The sequence below is a fragment of the Dermacentor andersoni genome, chromosome 6, assembly GCF_023375885.2.
Source record: "Dermacentor andersoni chromosome 6, qqDerAnde1_hic_scaffold, whole genome shotgun sequence".
In the NCBI taxonomy this organism is placed as follows: domain Eukaryota; kingdom Metazoa; phylum Arthropoda; class Arachnida; order Ixodida; family Ixodidae; genus Dermacentor; species Dermacentor andersoni.
The window spans coordinates 80,298,302-80,321,092 of NC_092819.1; the positions used below are offsets into that span (position 1 = coordinate 80,298,302).

At 45.1% G+C, this 22,791-nt stretch overlaps 1 protein-coding gene across 2 annotated transcripts; it reads right to left on the reverse strand.

The window, feature by feature from the left end:
- Positions 1–567: 567 nt before the first annotated feature.
- On the reverse strand, positions 568–21,750 carry LOC140218761 (uncharacterized). 2 transcript variants are annotated; one of them, XM_072288526.1, is made up of 5 exons: positions 21,569–21,750; positions 14,287–14,348; positions 11,080–11,187; positions 3,081–3,107; positions 568–716 (listed from the first exon to the last, which is right to left on the reverse strand). In XM_072288526.1, the coding sequence occupies exons 1-5, from the start codon at positions 21,666–21,668 to the stop codon at positions 708–710; spliced, it is 306 nt and encodes a 101-aa protein (XP_072144627.1). In that variant the 5' UTR covers positions 21,669–21,750; the 3' UTR covers positions 568–707. The 2 variants fall into 2 exon arrangements, with proteins under 2 accessions (XP_072144627.1, XP_072144626.1); XM_072288525.1 differs by having other exon boundaries at positions 568–698; positions 21,569–21,746.
- Positions 21,751–22,791: the final 1,041 nt, after the last annotated feature.

The window sequence follows — 22,791 nt, forward strand, 5'->3', positions numbered from 1 at the left end:
TAATGAAGCTTAACGTTCCTAAATGTAAAATTATCTCTTTTAGCCACCAGCATACTAAATATACGTTTTCTTATCACATAAATAACATCACTATTTTGCATTATACTGAATATAAATATGTTGGTGTTAATCTAACTTCGACTCTTTTGTGGTCAAAGAAAAATCGTATCCATACAGTTATTGGTGCTAAAGGGATCATAAGTGTTGAAGAGTTTCTACGGATTTTGTGAGAAAAGGGATTACTAACACTTGCCGACAGCCATTCTCACTAAGAATCTTCCCGAGTGGAACATCGTGCATATATGTGTTCTTGCGATGAAAATGCGTCAAGCACACTTTGTAGTACCTGACAGATTTTTCAAGTTTAGTAAGTCATATTTCTTAGTGCAAATGTTTTGTATAACGCCCTAGGTTTGTTTCTTTATCTTTTTTTTTTTTTCACGTATACCAAACTTAGGTTCTCATCGATCGTTTGATTAGCCTGACAGTCATCCGTAAGTCAAGCTGGTGGGGGCCAAACGTAAAGTTCCTCCGTGTCTTTTGAACATTTGAGACGAAGTCGGTGCAAAAATTTTCGATGTTTTTTATTGGTTTCCTGTTGTATCTTGAGTTTCATGCGCACTTCAGTGCGCCATCATGTAGCGAGTAGCGTTCATGCATATCCAGAGAGCATGTTCGGTGAACGGCTTGTCTTCGTCCTGTCGATTTTAGAAGCACTGTCACAATGGCAAACATGTGAATTATTATATTTAAGGTTTTAAAGGGCTGCGTTTTTTTCTTCTAAAAGTTACATCTGTAAGAAAGTACCCTTCTTCCTCGTTTTTTTTTTTCATTACATTATTTTGTGTACTTTTCTTAGCAAATAAATTTCAATTGACGGCACTTCTCATATCACATAGCAAATAACACTGGAGGCGAAAAAAATACAAAACAAAAATAAAGAAGCAGTGGGATTACGCCACTTCATTTCGAGTGCCTGGAAAGACAACGTTAGTTTCATTAAGGACTGCAGTACCTTTGATTCATTGTGGCGTTTGCTAAAAATTCGGCGTGTCTATCCTGCGCAATAGCGCAAAGCAAGGGCCGTATTATGTAACGTCTCGCTTTATAACCGCTTACCTCTGACTGTTGCGGCACTCGAAGAAAGAGTGGAACGTGGCGGCGCGAGGGATCGAGACTAATCAACCAGCAGCGTTCTGCCGGAAGGCGTAATGCCCTTTGTGGCTCAAATGGGATTCTGTTTCGCCGGGCCTGAGCTTCTTAGAGCTGACGATCGCTATAATTCACGTTCATTCCATTCACACATCGTGCAACTTCAGAAATCTTGACGGGTCGAGAAAGCCTTCGTCAAAAAAGCCTTCGTCAAAAAAGCCTTCCTTTACTGCGGCTTTCTTTTGCGCCGTGGAGAGGAATCTCACGCACCATTTTTCTTGACCTGCAACCGTAATGGCCTTACCACGGCAGTAACGATACCACCGGCTGACGGTTACGAATTTGCCGGTTACGCCACCCAATCGCGTCTTCATTCCCTACACACTGCTGAAAACGTCCCGTGGCAAAAGAACGCAGCGGGCACCGCACTTTCATCACAGTGTGAACGCCACCAAATTTTTGTGGTTCCAGAGATTCATCTAGCTCCTCGCAAAGCCTGTGTCTTTGGAGAGCCTAAAGTGCCTCCGAAAGTCTTCCCCTCACCCACGTCGAGCGCGTCCCAGGCACAAGGGTGAGAACAGATGTTCTTGAAAAAATGTTTTGTACAAGTTTTTCAAAAAGGACTATTGAAAAATTATCGGTGCCAACCGCGCCAACGCGCTATTACAAAGGTGATACGCGAATCTTTGTGCGTAACTAGTATGACCACGATGACCACAGACCAGGACAGTAAATATGTTCGTACCTTTGTTCAACATTCTGGTTAACCTGTGTGCCGTGCGCTAAACAACTTCGCTGGTCATCCGCCTTCACATAATTATACAGCCTATAATCATTTTTTTTTCCTCTCTCACATGCAGGATGCGTTCCGTGCGATTATCACTGCTAAAAGGTTCTTTCTTGTGTTAGTTAGATGCTTACGATGGTAACCTGCTGAAAACAAGTGGTGCATCTGGACGTAGCAGCTAGCCATCACTTCATAATAGCACTACCTGCTGACCGCGAATTTTATCCATCCACTTTTGAACATACTTGACGTTACAGTTCTCGAATGGTGCTCCGGGCATGCTTCGGGTGTCAAAGTGCCGATGCATATAACATGTGCCAAGAACCAGAATTTTCTACTAGGCCTCGGTTCGAAAATAAAAACATGGCCGCTGGTGTAGGCAATTGAAAAGTTGATTAGCAGAGGTTTGCGAATGAGAAAATTGAACATTGTCATTTGTAACGAAAATGCTCAACCCTTTGGGCATGCTAAATTAAATGATAGAGTAGAGCTATAGGTCACACATGACATGTTAAAAATCTGTAGAGCCTAGAGCTTTGCAGCCGCCACCATGTTATCTATTACATGATTTGTATGTCTGTTCACGTTCATTATAGCAGGTGCATATGACGCACATATTTCACAATGCTTCACAAGGTTTGCAGAAACCAGAGTTAGAGAGACGGGAGATTTACAGAACCAGTAGGGAGGTTACCCAAACTTCGCTATCTATTTTACGTGGGAGGAAAAGAAGGCAGGAGCCCGCAGAAGAAGCCACAAAAAGGAAACGTTACGCTACTGTCACAGTCTAAGAGGCAAGCCTGCCATCTTTAAAACGGTTCTTTAAAAGCTGCCATGTAACTATTCAACGATGCTAGCCCTAGAAAATTCCCTACAAGACTAATGGCTATGAAGATTAACGAAAGTGAAGGAAGACGCTCGTACCTTCTAAAGCGAGAAAATGTATATCCATCTAGTTGATACTGATCTAGCTGTTCTAGTCATGAGACACGATTACTGTTTTTGTAAACGCACATGCACAGCCCTCAACCACAACAAACTGCATCTGTTGAAGTCAAAGGTGGAGCGCGCTGCCGTGGACCTTCTGTGGTTGCCTAGCGAGTGTCAGTTGCGCGGCTAATCTTTTAGAGGTGCTACTCACCTTCACTTGCATCACAGTCAGGGGCACCTGCGAACAACCAAGATTTACCTGTAAAGATTGTCCTCCGGGCCAAATGGGGCACGACATCGGCACCGCCCATAAGGGTTACTGAAGCGGCTGGAAAGAGTAGGCTAGTACGGCTCAAGATTTCTGCGCAAGAAACAGATACTGCTATAGAAAAATAAAACGGTTGTTACGCCTCAACGATTATTTTCCTCAACCCCTCAACCATTATTAGAGGCATGATTTACGAGCGCCACACACACCGAATTACGACGTGCGTGAACGCAACCCGACTCTGATAGTGATAACCTGACGAAGCAATTTTTTACAACTCACACGGCCATTATTGTTACGACAGCAATTATACGGACACCCGAGGCGCGTTTGCGCCGTCGTCGTTGGCGCTGCCGTGCAGTCACAGTACAGACGCGCATGCGTGGCCAGGGCGTGGAGGGTCAGAATATCTCCAAACCAAACCAAATGGACGCGCTCTCACGCTGCGCACAGTCGGCTCAGGCGGGGCTATAGGGCAGCGTTCTGAATTCCGCTGCCAGCATGAGCGCTGTGCGCGTGTACTTCAGCGCTTCTGCTGAGGAGCTCTGGGGAAACCACATGGTGGCACGAGTTCACTGCCATCAACGCAACGTGTAGCAAACGTCAAATTAATGCTATCTAATCCTTTCATACGGCGCTGAAGAACGCCGACGCCTTTCCTTCACTCTCATATTGTGCGGCGTCGAGATGCGACGCCTCAAACGCCGTTGGCCGTGCTTCTCAACACTAGCTTTATAAGACGCCTACAGCGCAACGATAAACCTTGCTATCGCTTCCAATGCTTCCCGATCGGGCTAGGCTGACAATTATTGCACTTAATGCAACAACAGCGCAGCGAAGAAGGCACGCGTGAGAACCTGTTCGAACGTCACTATGGAGTGGAGCTATCTTCCCGCAAACATTGATTTGGTAATTCCTCTTTTCGTGATGCCTAATTAGCCAACATTACTTCCTGGAGTGCGCTTTTACTTGCTCATGTATCTCATCACATTTCTCTAATAGCCTTTCTTTTTCTACGGTATTCCTGAGAAAATATTCTGGCGCCGTATAAAGTAAAATTATTATATTCTCGGCCGCTATTATGTAAACATATGCCAAACTATTTATATTACATTTCTGCCACTAGCCCTCCACGATTGTCCAAAACTGTTTCAAGCTATCCCCATTTCACCTGTCTCTTATGCGACGTCACGAAAACGGCAAAAACTACCATCTTATATCATATGCGCACACTAATTGGGCATAGTAAAGGCGATCAAAATAAAAATAATTATTTGCGGTTCTACACCTTGTTTGCCGTTAGCCCTCCGCTATTGGTCAAACACGTTGGGGCCGCGCCCACTTCGCCTGTCTGTTACGCGACGTCACAAAACCACGAAAGCTCATCCCCTCAATGTGACATGGGGCGCTATAACGTAAAACTATCACAAACTTCTCTGTTGCAATTCTGCGATCAACCCTGCGCGATTGGTGAAAACCTTTATTGGACCACCCCCACCTCACCTGTCTGTCACGCGACGTCACGAAAACTGCGATAGCTCCCCATCTGATATGACTGATATGATATGATATGATTTGATATGATATGATATGATATGATATTATATTATATGATATGATATGATATGATATGATATGATATGATATGATATGATATGATATGATATGAATATGCATGATTTTACCAAACAAAAGAAAAACTGTTATTTCCGTCCGATTCGACGTCTTTTCACCGTTAGCCTTCCGCTATTGGTCAAAAGTTTTCGGGCTGCACTCACTTCACCTGCCTGTCACGCGATGTCAGAAAACCGCAAACGCTCACCGCGTCAAAGTGGCTTGTGCGCGTTAAAGATGCATTAATATGCCGAACAAAACCGATTTTCTTCTGAATAGCCACAGGCTGCCCCGTTCTGAAAGGAATAAAAAATGGCCGCCGCCGATCGCTCAGGCACTGGCTACTTGCACCTGCCGGAGAGCATGGGTTTATTTGCGTATAATAAAGCACTTTGCGTGCTCGTGATACGTTTTCGAGCACTTTCGGCACGTTTACGACCTTATTCCGCCTACTCTCCTTTGCTGAGGATCCGTTTTAGCGTCATTCTTAAGCTTCTGTTGCATGCCGCCGTGGTTTTCGACCAGCCACTTCAAGCTAAGTAAGGGAAAGCAGGCCAATCGCAGACGCCGGCACCACCCTCTTCATGCGGTTATCGATTTTCAGTGCACTGGCTCGGCCCCATTGAATTCCTCGCCACTTGAGTGTCGTCCTCGCCTCTTGTCAAGCAAACGAAAATGACCTCCTATGAAGGAGGAGAGCATTTGACAGGTCTTTTTAGACAACACTGCCGGCGACGGCACGATGCTTGCGTCAGCGGTTACGCAAATTTGACGACAGGAGATTGGAATAAAAACATATTGGAATAGTTTTACGCGACAGGGCCCATGCACTCCTAAAGGCACATTAATATGCCGAACAAAACTGAACTTTCGAAGTACATGATATCTGAACAATGTCAGATATAATCTATATGTTTCATATGTATCACGTATGTGTTTTCAATACCGAAAACAATCAGGGCCGGAGCCTTTGTCAAGCTGCTGGAAAGCAGATTCTTGCTCCAGTCCTGGCATTTTGTCCTCTTAGTAAGGACTGAATGCCAAATAAGCTTCCCCGTTCCTAAAGGAATAAAAGATCGCTGCACGCCGATCATTTTCGCACTGGCTACTCGAGGCTGCCGGGGGAGCATGGATTTATATGTGCATTATAAATAATTTCCCCTGGCAGTATAACGTTTTCAAACCTTTCGGAACATACGACCTCGCTCTGCCAATTTTTTGCTGAGAATCTCATTTAGTAGGATTTTTAACCTTGCTTTGCACGCCGTTATGATTTGTCACTGGTCGCCACAAGCCAAACAATTGGAAGCTGACCAATAGCAGACACTGGCGCAGCTCTCTTCATCCGGTTATCTACTTACTCTGAGCTAGCGCAAACTCACCGAAACCATCTCCACTTCTGCGCACTCCTCATCTCTCGTCAGCCGATTTGATAAAAAAAACTGCTCAATGTATACTATGCTATTTGCTTTCAAAGCGAAGAACAAGTCGCCTCTGAAAAAAGAGGGGAGCGTTTCATTGGGCTGTTCAAAACAATGCTTCGTGTCACCGCCCGATTGTTTTATCAGTGGTTATGTAAATTTGACATTAGGAGTTCGGAATAAAGTCAGAATGGAATAGATATATGTTATAGGGCGTCCGATTTCATTCCAATCTCCTGACGTCAAACTTAAGTATCCATCGATGCGAGCATCGGGCCGTGACCGCAACGTTCTTTGAACAGCCCAATCCAACGCTCTCTTCGTTTATAGGACGTCACTTTTGTGTCCTTTGAAAGCGAATAGCATTGCCTACCTTGGGGAAACATTTCCTATCTAATTGGTTGAGAAGAGGCGACGAGCCCGTAGAAGTGGAGGGAGTTTCGATGGGACAGCACAAGCGTGGTGAAAGTAAATACCGGGTCAGGAGAGTGGTGCCGGCGCCTACAATTGGTCCGCTTCCCATGCTTAACTTCGGTTGGCTGATCTAATATCACGGCGGAGTGCAAAAGGACTTAACAATGACGCTATAGCGGTTCATCAGCGTAGAATCATCGGCAGAGCAATGTCGTAGTCATACCGAAAAGGCTTTGGCAACGTTATACTGCCACTCAAAGCTATTTATTATACCGAAAGAAATTCATTCTAGCCGGCTGCTTTGAGTTGCCAGCACCAGAGGATACGGCTGGCAACCATGTTGTATTGCTTTTGTAATGGTGCAGCCCTCAGAATATTCAGAGAAAAATTCAGATTTCTTCGGCATATTAATACATCTGTAGTACTTGGTGAGTTTTCGCGATTCTGTGACGTCGCGTGACAGACAGGCGAAGCAGTGAAACCCGAACGAATTTTGGCTAATAGCGGAAGGCTAATGGCGAAAAAGTTGCAGAGAGGGCAATATTCTTTTATCTTTCTTTCAGCCTAAGCATGCATCTTCAGTTTGTACCTGTCATATCAAATACAGTTTTCTTTTTCAGTTTTTATGACGTAGCGTGACAGACAGATGAACTGAGCGTCGCCTGAAAATTTTTGACTGATCATGGAGGGTTCATGGCAGAAATAGAATAGAAACAGATGGAAATAGCTTTATATTATAGCGACCCAGGTACACTTCATAGCGCTCGTGTATGTGATCCTGTACTGCTAATTTTGTATAGCTTCTTTTTTCTCGTAATCTTTGTAACATTCCATGTAAACCACTCCTGTTTTTTTTCCCTTAAAAGCCGCGGGGAGTATCAGATAAGTAAATAAATATATAAACAAATAAATATACATATAGTGTGCAATGCCACATCCGACATATTTTTGTGCTTTCCTTTTACATTGTTTTGTTTCTTTGATGCACGCACTCAAATCAAATTTATATGAAATTACGCTTTTTCAGAGGTATATTCTGGTCCCTCGCATGGACCAACAAACTTTTTAATATCGCTGGTATTTACTAAAGGGCACAGAATAAATAAGTTTCAATGTTTTAGACTGACCGGTGTGTGGCGTGCGCGTTCTTACGCACTTCCTTACGAAAAAGTGACTAATCTTTACTACACTATAATTATTCCTGTGCGTAACGAGAGCAGACTGCTAACACACATTTTCCACGCGCTTTGCATTTAGCTTGTTTGGCAGTAGCTGTTAGATAGCTGTAACAGTAGCATGATCATATGCTTCGGTACTTACCCGTTAATAGTTAATAGATGAATAGCTTTATCGCGCTGTATTTTAAACGCGAAATTGACATGAAAGGAAAACACAGACGATTGTATGGCCTTATGTTAAGGTGTATGCTATATTGTGGTAGTCTCGCACTGCATTGCACTGCAGCTGCTGCTGCTGATTTCATTTCGTTTATTTATTTTTCTGAAAATGTCCAAAAACAGCTTTACGTCTCATTACTGGTGCACTTGTGTCACACAAAGAGCATTAAACCGAAAAGCAAAACAGGCTATCTCAAACAACGGTGATACAAAAAGCAACAAAAATTTAATTCATCAAAGAACCGAAGTCAGATAATGAGCAGATAGTAGAACCGAATATATCACGATTATGACACAAGGTATTTTCTTTGTTACAAGACGTCTTATAGCGTTAGAGGTGCAAGAGGAATTCACGTAGAAAATGCTAGGATTAGGAAAGTTAGGGCGAAGCACACAGAACGTTACACCTGACAGTAACCCCGGACAGGAGAAGTGGTTGTGAATTAGTTTACACAAGAATAAGTAATCACGGTATTTCCGCCTTATTTCTAGGGGTCTAATATTAAACATGCGCAGTACACGCTCATAGGCATAAAATACGCGGCGTCCTAGAAATCAATTATTATTATTATTTATTATTATTATTTGTTTTGAACACATATACACATATACACAGGTATCAGGAAAGGGAAAGGGAGGAGCAGGCTGGCAACTGCCACCGGAAGGGGCACAACGCCTGCCTACTCCTCTGGAGGGAGGTGACAGCAACACAGAAATGGAAGATAGGAAGGAGGGGAGGAAAAGGAAAGAGGAAAGGAGAGCAACAGGACAAATCTAAAGACCAAAGTAGAACACTGCAACAGGTCAAATCTAAAGACTAAAGTAGAACTCTGCAGCCGGAGTTAAAGTGACGCCGCGTCGAACAGCCTCCACAATTATCAACCACATCCATGGCTAGTTCGCTATGCGGCTAATTGTGTTCTCCACGATGAGGCGCCAAGTAAAGCTGCACGTAATCACCGTTTCACCGGTAGTCGGTTCACAATGTACACTATAAGGTGTTTGAACCCGCCACCTCCCATCTTCGAAGGAAGAAGCGTTAGGGTACAGTACTGATCACACACAGTAGAGTCGGTCACTGAAGGTCACGCTACTACAGAATGTTGAATGTTGAATGTTGAATCGATTGCACAGGATACTAATGAAACGCCGCTGAACACATTCAATTTTCGGAACATTGGCAAATTAATACAGTTCCATACAGCAGAAGCAAACTCTAACTTCGCGCGGACAAAAGAAGAATACAAGAGAATAACGCAGTTTGCCTTCGTAAACTGTTTAGTTATTCTTGATATGAGGCCTAAGTTTCTGTGGAATGCCTTAACGATGCTTAAAATATGTTTTTCAAAAGTTAGCCGGGAGTCAGCCAATATTCCTAATTCGCGCGTACAACTCGCTCTTTTCAAAGGAGTATTGTCAAGTAAGTATTCGTACAGTATAATGTGCATTTTGCGATCAAAGAAAACAATACGTGTGTTAGTTGTATTATTACGCAAAAAGTTGGAAGCACACCACTTCGCAAAGAAATTCGCATCTTTCTATATTAATTCATCCTGATCTGATTCTATTTCACGGTAAAGTTTATTATCGTCAGCGTATAAAAGGAGACGTGAATAACTTCGAACGCGCCCCATCGGCAGGTGGTTTAGAGCGGATGGTAGAAGTGCGGGAGAAGAGATACAGGCGATGTCAAAAAGCATGCCTGGCTTCGGGGAAGTGTATATAGTCACAATGCCGCCTGGAACTCCATGAGAGTCGCCAATGCCCTGTCCCCACAAAATCATTGCGGAAGCTGTAGCACTTGCCTTTGTGCTCACGCGTAACAGCCCGGAGAGAGAGTAGACAGAAGAGGCAGTGTGTGTGGGTACAGCCGTGCGCCCTACCCATTCATTCACCCACGCAGTCGCAAAACCAATCAACAACAGCTTTACCACCCTTCGCTCGTGGCAGCTCGTCTACATGGCGCGGGACAGCGGCAATGTGACGTCAGGAAGGCATGCGTCGTCTCGAGTCTTTAATGTAGCAAACGCGGCTACAGTTGAGGATTAAGGGAATGAACAATAATTCAAGGTACGGACTGGTACGTTGCCGCTATTTATGAAAAGTAAGCGTCGTGTAAATTTGTACTGTGGAGAAATGACGCAGGGCATGCAGGCGCATAGCCCACCACTCAAGTACCGCAGCTTCAAGACGGCAATACGCAAACGGCTGCCCCCCAAATCAACACTGTTGTACCCGACGCGATGTCTTAGCGGCTGTGGCGTTGCTCGACGTCGTGAATACGATCCCGACCGCGCTCGTCTAGCGCTCGTCTACTTAGATTTAGTTGGTGCACTTTACAGAACCACAGGTGGTCCTAAATAATTTGGAGTCACCCGCTACGGCATGCCCGATAATTAGATTGTGGTTTTGGGACCTAAATCACCCTAATTTATTTAAAGCTTGACACTTCTGCGACATGTGATGCGCCGTGTGGGCCACTGGTAGTGCTAACCTTCTCGCAGGCTATGAACAATGGCCCTCAACAACGCCTCAAGCAAACCTGTCTCCTGGTGTGTTCTCTGTACTACATGGACAAACACAAGTGGTGCACGCAAAGGGAGAGTCACCTCCCCACTCTTATATTGTATCAAGAGCTCAATAAGTTAAACATTCGCCAGCAAGATCCCCGCCAATACCGCCAACTAACGCAAACACTAAAGAAACGCTTACGTCGATTCCTGCAGTGCGGGGGAATTTCATTTTTTTCTTCACACGGGCAGCACTGGGCTTGTTTAATAGCTTGTAAACTTGTAGCTAGTGTCACGATTTCTGAAATACTTGCTGAAACTTGTTTTTGTGCGCTTTTTGCATCACTATGGGTTAGTTCTCCTCAGGGTGTTTGGAGCAGAGGGGGTAACCGGCGTCAACGTCGCCTTACATACATTTATTTTTTTTAAGAACGATAGTACAAAAGTGTTAACTATACTATCTGTTTCACTGCGTTTTCCCGCCTAAAACACAGCCCAGTAGAACTATGAACGTGCGACAACTAGCCCTCTTTATTGAATGTTGAACGTTAACGCGTGATTGAAGTAACTGCTGTCGAGTACTCACGTTGTTGTTGAGCATGGGCCAAGCATCGGGGCACATGTCTGCAATGCTATCCACCACATCACGCCCCTTGAAAAAACGCTTGTACTTATATTTGAGTAGGGTAACCACCTGCATGAAAAGGGAGAACCGCACGAACGCACGATGTTCACAAAAATGACACGTTATGGTAAAATTATTTAGCCAAAAATAATATTTTGGCGCTGTAAATCCTGCAATAGAATATTGATATTCGAGCTTTCTAGACTATGCATTAGAGCTTGAATGACCCTCTAAATGAAGTCAACAATTCAAAAGTTGTTAGCGCTGGCGCGGCTGGCAACACAATTATGCAGCCTGAATCAGTTATGGTGGCAAATTAGCGTGACACTGGCACAATAAAACAATGCTGCTGTCCGAAAATCTCTGAAGAAACGAAACGTGGGCGAGTTGCACGAGTACATCATTGGCCTACCAGCGCGCGAAGATCACAAGGACAAAAAGAAAACCGGACAAGCATCATCCTGATCTTGTAGCGCTTGTCCTGTCGTTTTGAAGCGAAGCTTTTTCTGCCTCTTCCTTCGACTTTTCCGCTGACACCGCTGCCGCTGCTGCTCCTGCTCCTGTCGTCGTCGCCGTCGTCTTACATGCAGCATCGGGAGGTGCTTCATAGGTCGTACATGGCAGGAGTGCGGCAGAGAGGAAAAGTAACGAGAGAAACTCGTTTGAGCCTTTCAATAACGTCACCACAATGCCCTCTGGAACTCTCTGGGCGTCGCAACAATGCCGTATCGACGGCTCTAATTATCCGTGACCTCCGCAAAATCATTGCAGTACCTGCAGGCCTTACCTTTGCACTACCGTGCAATAGTCCAGAGGGAGGTAGGTATAATGGTATAAATGAGGTAGGGAGAGGAGGCAGATGGGTAGGACCGACGCAGTCACGAAATGACAGCCTTGCCACTTTGAAGTGGCAAGGCTGTCAGAAAGCCACAGGCTGCGCGGCACACGCAGCACAGTCACGGCGTAAGCTGAAGAAGCGGCTCCATAGAAGACCATCTTAAACTGCTCCCGATGTAGTGAAGCTCCCGGGCCTCATTTTCTGCTCCACGCCTATGAGGCTCTTCGTGGCGAAGCTGTCGTGCCTGATTTTCGCCAGCACGCACTTGAGGGTCTTGGCTGCGAAACTGCCGGGCCGAATCTCGGGCAGCACGCACGTGAGGATATTCGTGACGAAGTCTATTTGCGTCGTTTTCAAAAGAACGAACTGAACTGTCCCTTAGGCGTTGACGGCGAGATGCCGCTTGTCCTGCTCTCTGCACAGCGGTCTGCTAAGCCCAATGTTGCCTGGTTGTAGCCGTACCCGTAGCTCTACGATTCTCTACTTCAGCAGTGGTCTGTATCTTGCGCGAAGGCACCATAACCTCTACCAAAGTGTAAACACAAGTATCGGGACCACGCGGGGCACATGTCACATCCCTTGGCACGTGTCAAGATACGATGCAACTGCTACGTGACATGACATCCGCAACTGCAGTGCACGTATCGACATTACGCGGCGCCCATCTCACATCACGTGACAAGTGGCACGATAGGATGCAACTGCTACGTGGCAAGCCACCTGGCGGAATAATATGCAACTGCAACGCAAATTGCGCACGTGTAGACGATACGCGGCAGGCATCTCACATCGCGTGGCTCCTCGCGTGCTGCAACGCCTGTATAGGACATGCTTGCGCAGCAGCTAGCAAGTGTTGGCGAGGCACAGTGGAAAAGTAGCTGACACCCATGATGAGGGCCCGGGTTCAATCCCTGCGGGTATTTCTGGGTATTTCTCTTTTCTCATTCGTGGTGTTTGCATCGTCGGACATCGGCTGCGGCGGCTACGGCAGCGGCGGCAGCGGCGGCGGCGGCGGCGGACATCGCCAACCAAAACGGCTATTGGATTGAGCCCATAACAGCTTACGCTGTAAATGGTACCCTTCGTGGGGGACGGCGTTGCCCCGCAGTTCTAATCAGCAGGTCTCCATCCTGGGTAACAGCACCCAACCCTGGCTCACGCCACAGTACACGCGATCATCGTCCTCATCTGCTTTTAGCACTGGCTGCGATGTCCCCGATCACAGTGGCAGTTCCCACACTACTCATTCTTCTGCGAAGGTGATGGTACTGACCCACGGTGGCTTGCAGCGACGGTACAGCAGCCCTGCCGGCGTGACAAACCTTGAGGACTGGTGCACAGAACATGAAAGTATCGGAGAAGGCAATGTACAAATCGTCAAGGTATTACAGGAGCCCGAAGATCTTAAACCTGGCTGGCTACCTAGGCGCACATCTGGTGAAGATGTGGCACAAGCTAACACAGCCTACGAGTTGCCTGAGTCATTCAGGAGGCTCTAGGTCCTAAATAATAGCCAAACTTGCAGAAACTCACCATTTCGAAAAATAGATCAAAGTACCACCACCTGTTTGGCATGAGACGCAAGTGGTGTCGGTGCGAAGCATCAAGGATAATCCTCGCTGCATAAGCAAGGAATACTTAAAGAAAAGCATTACTAGTCTCAGCTGATATTTTTTTTATTTGACAGCATGCGGGCTATAGTGCCCACTTTGAAAAGCTAGGGGTGGGGGGCAAAGTATGTCATTGACCCCCCCCCCCCGCAGTTTTTACATTCGGAGGGAGAGGGGGGGGGCAAATGTTACCCTTGCCTCCACACTGGTTGATAAGCCTACAAAACTTAACATGCCCTGCCTTACGCCGGAACCGCTAGCTTGGCTGGCTGGCGGCATACCGGCCAACAGTTCAGGTGCACTGAGATAGTTCACGGAGTTTACGCCATTGCCTAACGAAACGCGAACGCGCCCTCACTTGCCGCGTACTGGTGCGTATGCGCTGTGCGAACAGTTGATCGCAGAGGTGCTGGTGCCCAAGTCCTCCGCACTAAACTAAACAAAAGTGAATTGTCGGCGCTCCTGGCATCACCAGTGTGACATATTTGTTTACTCTGGCGGAATTTTGCCCGCTGGAAACTCCAGACTAATGTCTGAAATCAAGCACTATGCTTGAGCGCATGCAGGACATTAGGTACCAGGACCAGGCAAGGCATTCTTTTGCGTGCAGCCGTGCGCGCTTCTATCGAGTGCAGCATGGGAATTGGCACAATCATGGTACGAGAGCCAGTTGGTCCCATTGTATCAAAACAGAAAAAGATTGTCGAGTATTCCACTTACATCCTTCTGAAGAATCTTGTACGCGCATGTAAAGAAGTGCCGCATCATGTCCTTTCGCATATCTGGAAAGCCATAAATCGAACGATATTAGAGCCGAGCAAATGCTCCCGTTGTACGTATCGCTGACATCCTGATTCACTTTCCACTTTTTTCTTTACTATTCTTTATGTCTCTCCATCTTTAATTGTAATACATAGAAGAACCGCTGCCGGGCATGTTTCTTTTTTTTTCTAATAAAGCAAAAATGCGCCTTCGCCTTGCCAGCTGGACTGATAACTTCAAGAAACAGTTATAATGCCTTCTCAGGAAATAAATAAAACAGCAACATCATACAAGTTATGGACACACCTTTAACGTCCAACAGCAAAATCGAGTTTTCCTTAACAGCAATCTGCAGTAAAGTTCTATTCAAGCCACTACGGCAACAGCGCTGTTTTGAAACGATTATTTTTTATGCGTTTGTAAATGTTTGCAGCTATTTCGTTGGCTTCTTCACAAAGTATAAATTCCTCATTTATTAAATAATAAAAAATGGGCTGCGATGAACGCAATGGAGCAATAAAGCAGTAAATGTCTTTGCAGATTACACTAGAAAAAAAAACAACTAAATGGAACGATTGATTGGTCATTGCTATCTGACAATTTTCGATGTATCACTGTACCAACTGTCACATTTTATATAAATGTACCTGCTTAGAACTTCGTCTCATTTATATGCTGGGCGCATGCCCCAAACTACTTGTCTAATACGATTGTTTATAGTACCTTGTTCTACGCTGCCCCCAACGTTTGTCACAATAAAGAAATAATAATTTATAATAAGTGTGTTCTGCAGACACAGGATGGCCAAATACGTTCTTTGCTGACGCATGTTCTTTTTTTAGTTCATGACAATTTTATATATCCATATTGAATCTGAAACTGCTACTTAGCATGAAGTAATGTATTCCCAAAATATTTGGGCAAATATATGTTTTCTCTCTATTTCTTTGCAGTCAGTTTAATAGGTTTAGTTTAGAAGAGAGCAAAGCTACACTACTAGTGATCCCCCATTGTAAAAAACTATCCTCTGTGACAGGAGTACTATGCCGTTGTCGCGGCATGCTGCCAGCCTCCGCCAAACTACATATATATTGCGCCCTTTTCAATTCACTCCTAAACTACTGTGCATTGGACTGGTGCAGAATAACTAAAGCCTATATAAACAGACTTTTGATATTGCAGAGAAAAATCATTAGTAACATCGGAAACCTGGAACCTTTGTCTACGACTAGAGATGCATATAAGTTGTTTAATATTGTCAGAGTAGATCACCTTTACACATACCATTTGTTATATGTGATGCAATTCTCTGACACATTAGTAAAGATCTTCATTGAACGTCTAGCATGCTTAGAACACCGTCAGTCTAAGATAAACACAAGGAAATCTGACAAATGGATTAGTCCACATTTCCGTACATACTGCCACAAACAACCATCGCTAGCCTGCAACTTACCGTTTATTCTCAACAAATATGTAAATATTGCAGATTACAATAGGAAGCAACTCAGACAATATTTTGTTCAGTTATGATATGTTGTTTCAGTGATAACATTCCGTTTCCCTTGTCTTTTTTTTTTCTTTTTTTCTCCTGCATATATGCAGTTTGCTGTCATTACTGCGGTGTACTATGACAAAGTTATTTATAATTCAGTCATGACTATTATGCTCCTTGTCTCACATATATGTATGTCTACTACACTGTTTGATCGTGTGCCATAGTGATGTTGCCATGTAAGGTCTTTTGGGCCCCGTCAAGCTACTCTCGCAGCTTTTAGCCCAAAATGACCATCCAGTTTCTGTTTATTTTACTGGAAAGTAAACATTGATTTGATTTGGTCTGATTTGACAATATACGTATACAACGCCAGTAGCCATACTCTCCACTTTCAAGTTGAATATCTTCGGTAAAGTACATCACAATGCTGGCGTATTCATTGTGAGGCCTAATCATTGAATAATATGCAATACATACACTAGATTCTTCTTCGCCCTGAAAAAGTTATCAGATGAGGCAAATTTTTCGTTTAGCTAAGAAGAAAAAAATAGTTTCGTAGTTGTCGTATTTACCTTAAAGCTAAGCGCATCGCGTTAGTATTTAGATTCACAAACTGTTTTGACTGAAGAAGCATAATCGGCAATAGTGAGGACGCACGATTTTCCAGTATTTATTAAGCTTTCATTTGTAATGATCACCATTTCCTATTCATCATACCATGATTAAGCCTCTTTCAAAGCGCTGTTCACCTGAATTAAGTCAGGCACGGAGTATTCCAGAACGTACATCACACAGTGAAACCTGGCAAGACGTGCACAGATTTCTGAGTAACCTAAGTACATATGACATTAACACTAACTATAGAAAATATTGGCAGCTGCGTGGGAGCTTTCCAGAAATGCACACCAAATACTGATTGAGCAATCAGCGTTCGCCTCACACATTCCCACTGCACCGATCTCTTATTGTACTTGAAAAGTCGGGCATAATATTGCCGCGACAAACTTGGTGACATTCAAGTTGCGCGCCCTTTGTATTGGACACTGTGCACCCCGTACCGTGGTATTGTTCAGCAACAGCAGGCAGCGATCTCCGTGGCACGGGCAGCCAGTTGGATCCGGCTCGCATGCGCCACGCGCACGAGGTGTCACGCGTGGAGAAAGAGGAAGACGGTTCGAGGCCAGTTTTGAGAATGCGACTGCCGGGGATTTCTTCACGACCGCAGTGACTTTTATTGTGGGCACAAGTTCGCCCTTAATAAATATCGTTGTTTTATTAACATCGTTACAATATGTATCTATCAAGGGCAAGGAAGGAAAAGTGGAGAAGGAAAGGCAGGGAGGTTAACCAGTTTAGCTTAACCGGATCGCTACCTTACACATGGGAGCGGGATGGGGGCGATGACAGATGGGGAGTAGAGCGAGAGAGAGACATCACATAACAATGTGATCTCTCTCTGCACACACACCGTCAGTTACAGTCCGTCACTCTTGCGCGGTACGTGACATCACTGTCACAGCCGCTTGTCCAAGCCCGTCTCTTTCAAAAACCGAAGTAGTCCCTTCGTCGCCTTCAGCTGCGAGGCCTCTGCAAAATAAACCGCGCTGGGAAAGATTCAGGTTATTTTTATTTATTTTAGCCCTTCGCCATATACGACTTTGAGATGCCCGCACCACCGCAAACGCCGTCATCTACCGCTTACTACGAGAAATAATCAGAGCTGTACAATGGCAAACTAAATGGATCGTCAAAAATATGTCGCACCACTTGTGCTATTCTTATGTCCTCGCCGTTGAGCCACCCTGGCTGCCCGCTTCAGTAGAGTGTCCTCAGCACGACAAGCTTCAGATGAGCTTGCTAGGACCAACTTACGCAATTCAGCGTAAGCCGGCCCGCATTGCAACTATCTGCCAAAGTGCACTTTACAGTCGTTCTCTTTTAGAGCGCAGCTCTTTAGGTGCCCGTACCAGCGTCAAGCGTCAGCGGCGGCGGTGGCCTTGTCCCTCGTAGCCGAACGAACGGACGCAGCGAAGGGTGAAAGCGAACGCGGAGCGCCACAGAAGATAAAAGACGGCGATAGCGAATAGAACGTGAGGAGGAAAGCGGAGAAGGAGGCTATGGCGAAAGTGTGAGAAGAAAAGCGTAGTGCCCCGCAAGGCGGCTTGGCGGCGATGATGGCTACGAGATGGCGCCATAGTAGCGCGCGTCTTCTGTGTGGGAATTACAAAGCGTTGCATGAATGTAGGTCTGCTTGCTGCGGCTGTTGTGAATCGGGCCCATGCGTCACCCACGCGCCGCCTCTCGCAATCTCTCAATTAGCGTGGCAGTCGCGCCGCATTTCGCTCTGCTTGCAACGTGCCGCACGAGATAGATTGTCCGCGCCATCGCGAAATGAAAACAATAATGCAGCTGCGCTCAAATTTCGCATCAGGGAGTAACGAAATCTTCGGTGAATTTTTCTTTTTCTTTTTGTTTTGAGCTGCTCGTACATCGCACCAGCACGCTCCGCTGTCACTTGTGGGGCTGCGCACCGCTCTATTTCTAACAGTAAACGTCTCGTTCTGCTCCCACACTGTAAGGGTCTGCAATTTCAGGGCAACTTTATTTTTCTGTGTACATCGATAATTAAAATTTTTCACACGCATATCTATATTACACGGGCCTGTCTCCTTGGAAATTTTGTGAGTTTTAGTCATTTTTAGCGCTGGCTTTAATGACTCCAATACTGCACAGAAACAAGGTTCTGAGTGGCGTTGCATAAGTCGCGGGTCACTCTTTCGTTGCGGCGTGCCCTTTTCGTCACTACGACAGAGTGCGTTTTTTACAACTACTGCTCCAGCACGGCGCATGTAACTGGCAAACGGAGGCCTCAGGAGAGCATCTGAGATTATAATAAAGCAAACGGCACAGGATACCCCGGCCTTTAAGGGCAGCGGGAGGTCAGAACTGGAAGCAGGGTGGTACAATGATTGGCGCCACCGAGGCCAGAGCGTGCCAGGGGGTGTTCGCATACAATACTGGCAGCCCGCAATCGCAAAGGACCGAACATATTGGACCTCTTGCACGTGCGAGCTTCGACGAGCCCCAACCCACAGACCAGTCCGTAGTTCCAGTTTCGTTGTCCCCATTGCGGCTTTGATGCTACGGAGGATCCGCCAGTGTGAAATAATGGCATGCTATACAACGGTCACGCTGCGCACGCTGTTACAACTAGTAAAAAAAGCGATTAAGGAGTATAATCACGCCCTGCCGCAAACATGTGACGCTAAGTTCAGCGCTGCCACCCCCCCCCCCCCCACGCCGCGACTTCTGAAACCTAACGTTACAGCGCAAACACCTAAGACGAACCACAAAAAGAAAGACACGACACACACTGGCGCTGACTAACAACTTTTTTTTCCCTCGTCGTCGATGCATATATATACCTAGGCCACACAAGCGCGCAGGCGCAGAGAATGCATTACTGACATCTGCCAACTTATCGCATACGCAAACGTAGGAATTCAAATTCTGATGGGTGCAGCAATTGTGAAGCGCGACTTGATCGGACGTTAATTCTTGGCAAAAGCAAGAATGAGCATGCGCGGCTTGCCTTAGGGCCTACCACATTAAAATACAAGGCAATAATTGCATCAGTGATACATCTTTGTCCCTGCACCCATCAGAATTTGAATTCATACGTTTGCGTATGCGATAAGTTGGCAGATGTCAGTAATGTATTCTCTCCGCCTGCGCAGTTGTGTGGCCTAGGTATACGCGGTTGTGTGGCCTAGGTAGAGTGACAAATAAATGTGTTGATAAACAATTTGACCACCAGTTATTTTGTTTTTACATAACGGCAACAAGCTGTCGCACGCTTGCTTATTTCAGTTTAGTGAGCTTTCACTTTAACAAACTTTTCCCTGGCGTCCCTTGAAGTTCGTTCAAATGAAGTTTCACTGTATATGCATCGACGACGAAAGAAAAAAAGTTGTTAGTCAGCGCCAGTGTGTGTCTTGTCTTTCGTCTTGTGGTTCGTCTTAGGTGTTTGCGCTGTAACGTTAAGTTCAGAATTCTGTACCAACTAGGCCCAAATGAAGTTTTACTGACTTCTGAAACACCAGTCAGAACCTCGCCAACAATGAACCCATGTCCAGGTTGTTCGCAAAATACAATTTTTTTGCTCATTGCCCAGATTCCTCCAGGTTATCGTTCACAAATTGTGAGCAAACTCGTATGCTATACGATGTCGCTCGCTAAAGAATTATGACTGTTATTTATATATTTGCCTGATTTGAATGGTTATTATTCTTTGCACTAGTCAGGAATCACGTTAGCTCCTTGCTGAAAACGGTCTTTCCTTTGTTCCACTCGCGTATATCTGTACAAAGCCTCAGCGCGCCACCGAAATACCTGTGTCTGTCGCTCTCCTATGATCGTTGCGCAGCATGCTGAGTTCTCTGAACACACACACACGAGACGGCTGCTGTCGTAACAGATCCGACGTGAAACTTATACGGCTGAAAAGAATAACAGCTAAGACGCAATAAATAGCAAAAAAACACAAAATATGCTGCGTCAGTTTTTAAACTTATCATCATCATTGTCAGCGTAATCTTGAGCCGGTAATATCATCAGCAAGGCTAAAGCCTCTCCCAGCGAAATGCAGTTAAGCCTATATTGCAGCAGCGGACTCTTATATCCTATGGCTGCAAATATCCTAATCTCAACACTACATTCTCTCTCTCCCTCAACTGCGTTTTTTATTCTCTTGTCACCCATTCTGTTGCTGAAATTGACTACAAGTTATCAGCCGTACGCATTGCATGACCTGCCCAGCTTCCCAGTGAGGATTAACATCAAATACAATACCAACTACCCATGTTTCCTGGCTAACTCACACTGCCCTGTCTGTTTATGTTACGTCTATCATTTTATGTTCATTGCTTATTGCGTGATCCTTAGCTCCTCGAGTTTCTACGTAATTTTTCAAACTCTAGCGTCATAGGCCAGCATGTGGTGAAACTATCGGTTGCAAGTTGTCTTTACTTGGATACTGATAAGCTGTCATTCGTCAATCCAGAAGGCTGACGATGCAACACATTTTTAATTTACGCGAAGAACTCCCTCCCACAATACAAGTCTTGCCGAAGTTCATGCAAACGGACGTATGTAACTAATCTAGATCCATAGTATGAAAACCAAAAACAAATGCAACTACGTGGCACATAGTTCCAAGTTTCCAGCGTGATACTTGTCTCGTCTATTCTCTAATATAACTATTAATTTTACAAGGACATCGAGTTATACAACGAAAGAAAGTGCTCATCTCTTTCGCAAATGTTTTTTTTTACATAATGTGTAAAATACTCTAAAAAACATCTCAAATGACCTCGTCAGGTTATTTTTGATCACATTAATTATCAATGTTTGCCAGCTTAAAGAAAAACTCAAAGGTCTCAAGGCTCTTACAAAACATTTACCTGTATATCAAGATATTTTCGTTCCCTGACTTGTACTTCCACTCCTGCTGCAATGTCGGCATTTTATGTCAGAACGTGCCCCCGAAGCAGAATACGGCTCATAGTGATTGGTGGTAGTACTTCTAGGATCAGCGGTAGATTCCACTCCGGAAACCTTTTCCTGAACTCCAGCCCTTGGCTTCTAAAGTAATTCGTATGGCTACGCCATATATGCCCAAAAGGTCCATTGCACAGTAGGCAACGTTTTCAAACTTCCCAAAGTATTATGTAAATACGTCACCGCAGAGCTTCGGCAGCGCAGTTATGTTCGATGCTCGCAGCGAGTCCCACGCGAAGGTCACCAGAAGCAGGAACAGGGCAGGCGCTTGCGTGCCACGCATTTTGCCCCCGTCGTGCTGTTCGGGCTGCAGCCAGGAAGAAATGATTCAAGTGCGTCCGCAGAAGCTTCCGTTCCCTCGTTTTTGCAGACTCGCGCGACGTCTGCTGCCATTTGCATAAAACGTATCAGCCAGTCCAGCTGCAGCTATCGACATATGAGTCAATACCGAAACCCGCCACCAATGCTTTGTCCGGTCTCGGAAGCGGTGCCTAAATGTTTGTGCCAAGGAATCGCATAGTTACATCTATTACACATTATGATTGCGGCTTAACTGTCTTCGCGTCGTATTGATTTTTTGGCTCTAGTAGTCTTTACTCAAGCGCTCTGACTGCAGTTCAGTCTGAAAAACACCTACCCGCGAGAAAATTGCGACGATGTGGCAGATGACAAAACTGATTGGGAAAAATATTTCTTAATTTTGCTAACTATCAAATTTACGGCACGTCATCGCTCAATAAATTACTTAACCTGGATACCTGCCTTGAGACTACACAACGAAAGAGGGAAATTTTCCAACATCCCAAGTTTATTATTATGATCGGGCTGTTTCTATAACTTTAAGCTATCCGTTAATCCGTCCAAATTAATATAGAAGCTTTCATTTATGTCTAACAAAGGCTTCTTATACTAAATATGCTATTGTTTTCCCTATACCGGTTTAAAATTTGTTTCAAACAGCTCAAGCATGATCCTGTTGTAGCACTGATTATTATTATTATTATTATTATTATTATTATTATTATTATTATTATTATTATTATTATTATTATTATTATTATTATTATTCAGTCAGTGGCGAGTGCGTTGACCAAGCTAACACGTTGTATTCCAACAGGCAGTGACCTTGAAGCAGCCCTTGTGATAACATGGACGCTGCTGTCCCCTTCATCAGTGCCGACCATTCTGCTGACTTAGGCGACAAGGGGCCAACTCGTCTGAAAACCAGGATTCGCCGGCAGGCTACGTAAGTGAGCGGACAGCGGGGATTCTTTGCAGTCAGCGGCGAGTGCGTTGCCCGAGCTAACACGTTGTATTCTAACAGGTAGCGTGTCATTTGGCTGATATCTCTCGACTTTGAATCTGCCGCTGACTGCCCACTGTGTACGCCTTACCTTGTATGCCTT

Excerpts from the sequence above, each read along its gene's own strand:
- LOC140218761 (XM_072288525.1), bottom strand. The coding sequence starts at position 21,668 with ATGCGTGGCACGCAAGCGCCTGCCCTGTTCCTGCTTCTGGTGACCTTC. Across the intron at positions 14,349-21,568 it reads TGCGCTGCCGAAGCTCTGCG|ATATGCGAAAGGACATGATG; the intron begins GTGACGTATTTA and ends ATGGCTTTCCAG. Across the intron at positions 11,188-14,286 it reads ACAAGATTCTTCAGAAGGAT|GTGGTTACCCTACTCAAATA; the intron begins GTAAGTGGAATA and ends CTTTTCATGCAG.